Source organism: Pistacia vera, unplaced genomic scaffold (assembly GCF_008641045.1).
Source record: "Pistacia vera cultivar Batoury unplaced genomic scaffold, PisVer_v2 Contig328, whole genome shotgun sequence".
Taxonomy (NCBI): Eukaryota; Viridiplantae; Streptophyta; class Magnoliopsida; order Sapindales; family Anacardiaceae; genus Pistacia; species Pistacia vera.
The window spans coordinates 70,847-81,572 of record NW_022196144.1 but is presented as its reverse complement, the minus strand read 5'-3'; the positions used below and the strand labels follow the sequence as shown (position 1 = coordinate 81,572).

The following is a 10,726-nucleotide window of genomic DNA, read 5'->3' as shown; positions in this document are numbered from 1 at the left end:
TTGCTATGAAATTAATTAACACGGAAATTTAAGTCTCCTAATAGGAATAGGAATAGGAAGAGATTTTTAATAATAATGAGTGCGTTTGGTTTATTATTTTGGATAGGATTTTGGGAATAATATTGGGTAGTTGGTAGGGGAGTATTACGAGGTAAAATTTAAAAATTTATGAAAAAGCCCCTAGGTTTGCTAATTTAATTAAATACCCTAATATATAAAATGACAAAAACACCCCCACCACCGGCAGTGTCAGATTCCGGCCACCACCGCCAGAATCTGGCCAGAAAATCATGTTACGACACAGACCAGTCGGATCTGTGTTGTAACGCGTCGTTATGGCCTTTTCCGGGCAGATCCACCACGGATCTAGCCAAAAAAGGTCAGATCTACGGCCTGTTGTGGCCGCGTAGTTATGGCCTTTTCCGGCCAGATCCACCACGGATCTAGCCGAAAAAGGTCAGATCTATGGCCTGTTGTGGCTGCGACGGTCGGAAAAGGCCAAATGACCGCCATCTTTGGCCGTCAACGACTGCCAAAGATATGGCTGTCGTTTTTGGTCAACGTTGGCCAAGATTTGGCCGTCGTTGACCTCAACGACGGCCATTTCTTTGGCCGTCGTTCACGACTAGATCTGACATTTTTCTGCCAGATCCGTGGTGGATCTGGCCGGAAAAGGCCATATCGGTGAACTTCCGACCATTTCTGATCGGCAGGTAGGCCGTTGTACAGATTCCGACTACCAACGACGGTGGTTGTTGGAATCTGGCAAGTATGGATCGCAGGGGTGTTTTTGATAATTTTTAAACTTTTTTCAGGGTGCATTTGATGAAATTAATAACCTTATGGGGTCTAAAAGTAATTAAAAAATAAGGTAATACTTCTGGAATAATGTGTCAAATATTATTTGGAGAATAGGATTAGGAATATGAATAAAAATAATAAGCAAAACATGCCCAATAATATTAAATGACAAACAAATCTTTCAAGGATTTGTTTACAAACTGATATGACATAAAATGAATAAAATAGGAAATACAAAAAGTCAAATTCATCATATTACTCTTCTATTTATTTTGTGTCATATTATGTTGCACAAAAATTTATCTATACGTGTAGCATTGTTCTTTTAATTATGAATTGGAGTCTTGATCGTTTAATATTTTCTCAATATTTATTTTTCAAATCCTATTGGCTTGTGGTTACAAGTATTTCCATGAATGTTGTGCCCAATTACGAACCATAAATTATGGACTTGAGGCCCAATTAAAACTATCTCATCACCAGACTCCATCTTCAAATTAAATAGGATAAAAATATATTATGTCTCGTTTTAGCCGCTGATAGGAGAAGTAGATGCGTAACAAAAGCATACGAGCGGCTACTACACAAAGACGTTACTTGTACAAGGCTTTGGTCTAATAATATTCATTCTACCCCGTTAACAAATTAAATTGCCCAGCAAAGGCCCAGCCCTATCACAAAGTCAAGTATGGCTTATATATGACATAATGAGATATTTTGGATAATTGTAATACATGTGCATATATGACATGATGAGATATTTTGGATTTTGACATGATTGTGTGTTGGGTTCGAAATGGCTTAATCATACTTGACTTTGTGATAGGGCTGGGCCTTTGCTGGGCAATTTAATTTGTTGACGGGGTAGAATGAATATTATTAGACCAAAGCCTTGTACAAGTAACGTCTTTGTGTAGTAGCCGCTCGTATGCTTTTGTTACGCATCTACTTCTCCCATCAGCGGCTAAAATGAGCCATATAATATATAGATATATACATCCTGTATATATGTACATATATATATTTAGAATTGTAATATATGTACATATATGACAGGATGAGATATTTGGATTTTACATGATTATGTGTTGGATTAAAGAGTAAACGACATATTCCCACCCAGGTTTAGCAAAATCCAAGGGTAGTATCCCTAGTTTATAAATTCCAGATTATCGTCCTTAAGGTTTGAGAGTGATTATTAAACTGTCCTTCACCCCATCCAAACTACCATCACATCTATTCCAAACATCCAATCCCAAACTACCACCACAACTTACCAAACCACCCCATTCTAAACCACCATCACAATCGACCCACCCTATAACACAGCACCAACAGTCGGTCAAACCACCACCATAGTCCATTCCAAACCACCACCATAGCCAACTCACCCTAAACCCTAAACCCATAGGCCCCCATCCAACCTCTCCAAAACAAGACCCACCATGCAGCAAATCAACCCAACACAAAAAATGCGAAAACTAGATCAAATCAAACAAACACTCCACTAGAACTCGCAAAAACCCATCAATTCTCTGAATCAATCATCAAAATTAGCCAATTCACTAAAAATCGCGAAGGAGAACACGAACCTCACCGTTGGCGAACGGAAACTGAACAGTTGAAGAGGATATGGGGGTTTTGAAGAGTTGGAGCAGTTGGTTGCAATGGTGGAGACCAATTCGATTTTGGTCGCCAGAAATGGCTAGAATCCAACGAAGAACAACCAAATCCTAACCCTAATGGCATCAACGATCGAAGAGGTCAATGAGTCAGAAAACATAAAGGTTTTAGTAATGTGAGGGTGCTGAAGTTGATGGTGGTGTCCTGAAGTCCAATTCCAATGGGAAACGACAAGATCAAGTGTGAGAGTTGTTTACACACGGTTGAGATGTGGGGTTATTTGACTTTTTAATTTCAAATTATGGTAAAGACTATTTTAGCATTTTAACTGTTAAAAAAACAAAAAGGTGTTATTTTAAGAGTGAGAATCTAGAATAAATAAAACCATGGGTACTAACCTTGAATTTTGCTAATCCTCAAGTAAGAGCATGTCATTACTCCTTTTTAAATTAACCTTGTTTTAAGTTGGCAAATCAACTGATGAGTTTACCCAACTTGATTATGCTCGGGCTTGTATGGAGATTGAGGCAACCAAGCCCTTTTTGCACTGATTTACGCTTGAAACCAAAGCGTTGTCCAAAATGTTGCGAGTTTGGCCATGTTTGCCACTCGCCAAAGGAGGCACCTAAGCCACCTAAGGCACCTGAGTAGGCTCCATCGAGTGTTCCTCACTTGATCCCTCTTGGGGCCCCAAAGACCTTCCCGGTGAGCACCAACCCCCCAAACACCCTTTGGCCAGAAACTTCATTGGCCACTTTCTCGAATGAAGTCATTCCGAGTGGTGCTCCAATTGTTGAAGTTCAAGATCTTTTGTCATAAAATGTCGTTAAAAAGGGCCAAGCAACAACTCATCAATTTATGGTCGGGACTGGTCATTAGCCATGGTGTTTGTTGGCCACTGCAACATGAACGTCGAAGATGCCAAAGTGGACCTCCACTCGGACATGGAGTGGCCCACGTTCCAGTCCCTGTCCTCTAAACCTCCAAATCCATCAGCCTCCAAGTGAAATAAGAGTAAGAAGAAAAGGCGATGATCCTAGTTTCTTTCCTTTCTTATGTAAATCTTACGTGCTCATTTAGGCGTCTATGTCTTTCTTGAGTTTGGTTTGTTGAGTTTGAGTGCTTCTCTTGGGCGTATGTGCCTTGTTAGCTTTTGTCTTCGAGCCTTTGAGCTATTTCAGGCAATTATGTCATGTTCGAGCCTGCGTGCTCTTGGGTTTAGCCGTTTAGGCATATGTGCCTTTGTTGTCTCTTGTTTTGTTATGTGGCGGCCACCGTGTTACTTGTAACATTTCTCATTTTTTGTTAATTTATTTACTTACTCCCAAAAACAAAAACAAAAAAAAAAAAAAAATTATACTGATGCTCTGGATCGGATCTCCATCTGAGTCTGACCCATAAATCCAATCATCCGACCGTTTCAGCAACCTATAAAAAACCGCCAACACAATCTTCATAGCAAATAAAGCTCCGAGCTCAGTCACCGAGTGACAGTAGCTTCTTCAAATTCAACTCGTTAATCAACGATGTCAATTCAAAAGCTACTACAAGCCTTCAATAAAACCCACTTTACAAATCCCACCTCAATTGCTCATCAAGCAATCGCTTCAAACATCGCTAAAACCCTCATCAAATCCGGCCTTAAACCCTTCGAAACGACCCCGCTTTTACTCTCAAATTTCAACTCTGACATTGCCAATCTTGTTTTATCAAACTCAAATCTTCCTCCTCAATCTTGTTTGAGTTTCTTCAAATTTCTCCGCAGAAACCCATCTCCCGTTGCGCATAAACCCGATCTTCAAGCCCATGTAATCCTGATTTGTAGATTATACAAGGCGCAAAAGTTTGCTGAAATGAAAAATGTATTGAGTTATATTGCAACTGATGTTAGTCTTCGATGCCCAGTTATAAATTTAGTTTCTTTAATTGAAAATGAAACTGCTGAGGCTAAATTTGTTGAAAAGCTTTGCGACATGTTGTTTAGAGTTTACGCTGATAATAGATTGTTCGATGAGGCTATGTCGGTTTTCGATTATATGGAGAATAGCGGTATGAAGATTGATGAGAGGTCTTGTATGGTGTATTTGATTGCTTTGAAGAGAGGTGATCAAATGAATATGTGTTTTGGTTTTTTTCAAAGAATGGTTAAGGCTAATGTGAATATTACGGTTTATACGATGACGATTGCGATTGATGGGTTATGTAAGACAGGGGATTTTAAAAGGGCTAGGGATTTGATGGATGAAATGATTGGTAAAGGGATTAAAGCTAATGTTTTTACTTATAATACGCTTATAAATGGGTATATTAAAAGAAAGGATTTTGTGGGTGTTAATGAGATGTTGAGCTTGATGGAGAGTGATCAAGTGGCTTATAATGCTGCTACATATACGCTTTTGATAGAATGGTATGGGCGTTCAGGCAGGATTGGTGAAGTTGAGAGAGTGTTTGATGAAATGCGTGAGAGAGGGATGGAAGCTGATGTTCATGTGTATACTTCAGTTATTAGTTGGAATTGTAGGGTTGGAAATATGAAAAGAGCATTTGCCCTATTTGATGAGTTGACTGAGAGAGGCCTTGTTCCAAATTCTCACACTTATGGGGCTTTGATTGATGGTGTTTGCAAGGCCGGGCAGATGGAGGCGGCTATGATGTTGGTAAAAGACATGCAAAGCCAAGGAATTAATCCGAATCAAGTGATATTCAATACAATTATGAATGGTTACTGTATGAAGGGTATGATAGATGAAGCCTTAGAAATGCAGGCTATCATGGAAAAGAAAGGTTTGGAGATTGATGTGATTTCTTATAATACGATTGCCAGTGGCCTGTGTAAATTGAAGCGGCTTGAGGAAGCAAAAAGGTGGTTGTTCACTATGATGGAAAGGGGTTTAGCTCTTAATGTGGTGAACTTCACTACTTTGATTGACATTTTTTGCAAGCAAGGGAACTTAGAGGAAGCAAAGACGCTATTTAAAGAGATGAAATTGCAGGGAGAGAGACCCAATACTGCTGCATACAATGCGTTGATTGATGGTTATACAAAGAAAGGGAAGATGAAGGAAGCTCATAACCTTAGAGCTGAGGTGGAAGCAGTTGGGATGATGCCAGATGAATACACATATGCATCCCTTATACATGGTGAATGCATATTTGGGAAATTAGATGAAGCACTAAGACTGTTTAATGAAATGAAACAGAGGGGTTTAACTCAAAATGTAGTCACATACACAGTAATGATTTCTGGTCTGTCTAAGGAGGGGAGATCAGATGAAGCTTTCAGATTGTATGATGAGATGATTGAGGCTGGCCTTACACCTGACAATAGAGTGTATACTTCACTTGTTGGTAGCCTTCATACAGCCAGGACTTAGTATTAAAGGGTACTCAATGACAGTGAATGTACTATTAAAAAATTGGATGGTTTATCCCTAACCAGCTGATGACATGTCAAGCCTATGATTACCTTTTGTAATCTATTTATGGTGACAGCAATTTGAAATCACGTCTTAGTGTGTGTGGAAATGTTGATGTTGGGTAAGGTAGGAGTTGAGTTGTCTGTAGCCTTTGGTGTATGGATTTGATGCAAAAAGGAATTGAAATTGCTAATTTATCAACTCCCCAATATTTGCAGTATTCTTCAAATTTGTGAAAAATTACAGGATCTTGCAAACCTGGGAGATCTCAGTTTCTTTTAGGCTAAAGAAGTACGCTTCTCTAAGACTAAATTATTGGTGTTTATTTTTTTTTTTATTATTATTATTTTATTTTTTAAAATTTGGTTTTGGGGACTGCATCTGACTTCAATCTTTTGATAATAAATAAAAATAAGAATTAACAGGAAAAACTGTAACGTTGAAATATACCTTGTGCTTATCATTTGTTTAATTTCACTTACTCTCACTAACATTATTAATCGTCGGAATTACTTCTAACTGCTGACATGTTTACATTTTGCTTTGATCTCATTAGGGATTCAGACCATTTCCAGAAAGAATTTTTTTTTTTTTGCAACACTCATTTTGGGCTTCTTCTGGCAGTGCTTAAACGGAAATCTGAAGTCATAAGAGCTCCTGAATTATAAATTGGTTGCCTGGGTTTGTTGAACTAGTGTCCACTGTATGCTAATGACCATCAGCATAAAGCAACTTAGTGGATTCGTCAATGATGCTTTTTGCGAACTATGGAATGATTCACTGGGTTTTATTGCAGTACAGAATATCGTTGCATAAGGGCAAACATAAGATAACTAGTGAACAAAAGCTAATAGTTCACTGCAATATATTCAAGACAATTGACAACATCTTGCATTGTTGGCCTTTTTAGTGGATCTTCATTGGTGCACTGCAGACCCAGATGTAGCAGCTTAAGTATTTTGGACGTTGCTTCACTCTCCTTGCAGAGTTTCCCATCTAAACACTCAGTTTCTTTTTCCTTTTCCACCATCACTCTCACCCAACCAACTAAATTTCCCCCTTCCAAATCCTTAAATTCCAAACCAGTTGGCTCCTTCCCTGAGACAAGCTCTAGCACTAATACCCCAAAACTATACACATCACCCTTTGTTGTGGATCTCCAGTTTTGACCATATTCAGGTGCAATATATCCGAATGTACCTGCAATTTCAGTGGTTACATGGGTTTCACAGCCACTGAGAGTCCTAGCTAATCCAAAATCAGCAATCCGAGGTTCAAAATTATGATCCAGAAGTATGTTACTGGCCTTAACATCCCGATGAATAACAGGAGGAATGGTACTGTGATGCAAAAAGGCAAGACCCCTTGCCGCTGCTAAAGCAATTTTTATCCTGGTTTCCCAGTCCAATGTTCCCAGAGCCCCAGGCTTGTTCCCTAACCACAAGTCAAGACTTCCATTCACCATGAACTCATATATCAGAACCTTTTCACCTCTGAATGAACAAGACCCAAGTAGTGGAACTAAGTTATTATGTTTCACTTTTCCTATTGCTTCCATCTCAGCAAGAAATTCCCTGCTTCCTTGGTCTCTTGCTTTTCCTAGCTTCTTGACTGCAACCAACTGCCCACTGGGGAGGATGCCTCTATAAACTGTACCTGAACCTCCATCACCAACCACATTGGATTTAGAGAAATTATTTGTAATGCGGGCAACATCTGAGAATGTTAGCTGCAGCGAGGATTGCTTTAACATAGTACCTCTATTATCATTCAAATTATCTCGGCTTTTGGAGAGATACTTCACACTACCCAACTTTAGGGTATTCCTTTTCAGGAAAACAAGAAATAGCCATAAAATGGAAATCGTTGTGCAAAGCGTCAAAACTAAGAGCACTGGAATTTCAAGTAAGTAGCATTTCCACCAGAGTCTAGTTTTGCCGTGTTCTTTTGTTGAAGATCCCCAAAAATAACCAGTCTGTGGAGTAGAACTTTCACGGAATTTTATGCACTTGAAGACTTGGCCCTGTAACAGATTGCTTGAAAGGTTCAAGTATCTTAATTCTGTGAGGTCACATAACTCATGAGGAATTGGCCCATGGAAGAAGTTCTCGGAAATGTCAAGGTACTGAAGCTGAGATAGATTGCTGAGGTATCTAGGTATAGTACCTGATAGTCTATTATTATGGAGATCAAGGGAAGTCAGGTAAGGAAGATCTGCGATCGAACTTGGAATTTCTCCATTTAACTTGTTTATGCTCAAGTTCAAGGTACCAATTTGGTGCCATGATGAGCTCTTCCTTAGTAACTGACCGAGATTCCCTGAGAGTTTGTTTTCTTGCATGTAAAGGCCAACAATGTTTTCCAATTTTGAAAGAGAAAATGGTATCTCACCTGAGAGACAGTTGTTGCTAAGGTCCAGATCAGAAAGGCTTTTCAGATTGCCAGTGGATGGAGGAATTTCACCTTTTAGCTGATTCCCTGAAAGGTTAAGCTTGACCAGGTGCTGAAGCTTTCCAATTTCTGAAGGAATCTGTCCACTTAGGTTGTTGCGTGCCAGGTTCATACCTTGAAGCTTCTCTGCATCTCCTACCTCAGTTGGTAGCTTGCCTTCCAATCTATTTGAAGAAACATCGATCGAAACAAGTTGTGGGAGTCGAAAAATCGATGCTGGGATCTTTCCAGTGAAGTTATTGTTTGCAAGCAGTAAAGTTACAATCACAGAGCAGTTTCCAAGTTGTTCAGGTATCAAGCCAGAGAGCCTGTTCATAGAGAGATCTAAAACTCCCCGATGCTGTTGATAACTCATTCTAGGAATCAGAGCTTGCTGGAAGCCCTCTGTTAGCCCCGTTGGAAGTGGACCTGATAATTGGTTGTGCGAGAGAATCAGGTATTCCAATTCTTTCAGATCCTGAATATTTTCTGGAATAATTCCTGTGAAGTTGTTAAACCCAAGATCCAAGCTTGTTAAAGACCTCAATGTAAATAGTTCATTGGGTATTTCTCCAGATAGCATATTCTGGCTAAGAGAGAGCACCGATAACTCCTGCAAATTTCTGATTTCTTTTGGGACTCTGCCTTGCAGTCGGTTATTATTCAAGACAAGGCGTTGAAGAGTAACAAGATTGCCAATCTTTGCAGATAATATTGCTCCAAGGAAATTGAAACTTGCACTGTACTCCAATAGTGTTTTAGAACTCCATATCTCCTCAGGAATTCCTCCTGAGAAATTGTTATAATCAAGCTCTAGACTCAGAAGTGGAAGATGAGTTAGATATGCAGGGATGGTACCAGTAAGTAGATTTTGGACAAGAACAAGTTGGGAGAGGTTTTTGCAATTTTGAAATGTTTCTTTGATTGATCCACTCAGGTAATTGTTCTCAAGATCAAGATCAGACAAGAATTTGCAGTTGCAAAGCTCTGAAGGAATTATACCAGATAATTGGTTATGGCTAAGGCTAAGGTAAGTTAGGGATGAACAGTTGCCAATTTCTCGGGGTATCCTTCCATGGAACTTATTTGATGCCAATAAAATAGATTCAGCAAAATGCCATTTGCCCAACCAAGCTGGAACCTTCCCTCCAATCTGATTCTTTTCAATGCTGAAAGAGATAATAGATTCTGACAAACTTACTAGACTTTCTGGCAATGGTCCAGAAAGATCATTAAAGCTCAAGACAGCAGTTTTTAGCTTGCGGCAGTTACCCAGCTCAGGTGGAATTGTCCCATTTATTTCTGCATTACTGATGAAGAGATATGTGAGGTTCAGCAACTTCCCAATAGCTGGGGGTATTGGTGATTGTAACTGATTTCCAGAGAGGTCAAGTTTTGTTAGACCTCTTAGATTGCCAATTTCTTTGGGAATTGGACCTTTGAGAGTGCTAGAAGGAGCTTCTAGGCTGATCAGGTTTGTCAGATTGCCAATTGCTTGAGGCAACGAACTAGAAAACCTGTTATTTCCAATTCGAAGGTACCTTAGTGCCATAGTCTCCCCGATGCTGAAAGGAATAGGCCCTGTTATGGAGTTGTTCGAGATATCAAAATTCTGCAATCTTGTTAGTTGCCCAATACTGATGGGTATGCTACCATAAAGGAGGCCATTACTAAGATCGAGAACTTGAAGGCCAGAAAGATTTCCGATGGTTGATGGAATTGCACCCGAAAACGTATTCATTCCCAAATCTAGCACTTGCAAGTTGGATAGCTGAGATAATTGCTCGGGAATATATCCTGAGAACCAATTTGAATTCAGATTCAAGTTTCGAAGGCTGGAACAAGAGGATATAGCAGGGCTTAATCTGCCTGAGATTCTGTTGGAGGCAAGGTTCATATTTTCCAACTTTCTGAGGTTCTGGACATCAGAAGACAGAGTTCCATTGAGAAAGTTGAAGCTCAGATCAAGGGTTTTGAGCTTTATGAGTTTCCATAACTGTGATGGGATCGGACCTGAAAATTCATTATCTGCGAGGTCTAGAACTTCAAGATTTGATAAGGATGCCAGCGATGAATGAAGCCACCCTCGCAGACCAAGATTGGGTAGAGAAAGAGTAACAACACTGGCCTTTTTGCAAGTAATCCCGGTCCATGAACAGGGTGATGGTTCTTTACCCCAATCAGCAATCCCTTCAGCATTGGTTAGACCAGATTTGAATGCCATTAGTCCTTCAAATTCTGAAGCTTCAGCGTATGGGCCTGAAGAACATAACAATATGACCAAGAACAACCTCAACTTGGAACAACTTGAAGAAGTCATCTTGAAAGGTGAATGATCTACCTGCAGTAAACCATGGTAATTAATCTTATTTTCTTCTATAGGAAACCATGATAACTAATAAACAAAGACTTTCAAATTGTATAAAAATAAGATCAACATGGTGATGGAATTCCAT

General features: G+C 39.5%; 2 protein-coding genes across 2 annotated transcripts; one reads left to right on the top strand and one right to left on the bottom strand.

The window, feature by feature from the left end:
- Window positions 1-3,910: 3,910 nt before the first annotated feature.
- Window positions 3,911-6,040, top strand: LOC116137509 (pentatricopeptide repeat-containing protein At2g32630). The gene has a single exon (XM_031423206.1). The coding sequence runs from the start codon at window positions 3,951-3,953 to the stop codon at window positions 5,796-5,798; it is 1,848 nt and encodes a 615-aa protein (XP_031279066.1). The 5' UTR covers window positions 3,911-3,950; the 3' UTR covers window positions 5,799-6,040.
- Window positions 6,041-6,521: 481 nt separating this feature from the next.
- Window positions 6,522-10,494, bottom strand: LOC116137475 (leucine-rich repeat receptor protein kinase EMS1-like). Its single transcript, XM_031423169.1, has one exon. It carries the CDS (start codon window positions 10,492-10,494, stop codon window positions 6,688-6,690), a length of 3,807 nt encoding a protein of 1,268 aa, XP_031279029.1. The 3' UTR covers window positions 6,522-6,687.
- Between the last annotated feature and the right edge of the window lie 232 nt (window positions 10,495-10,726).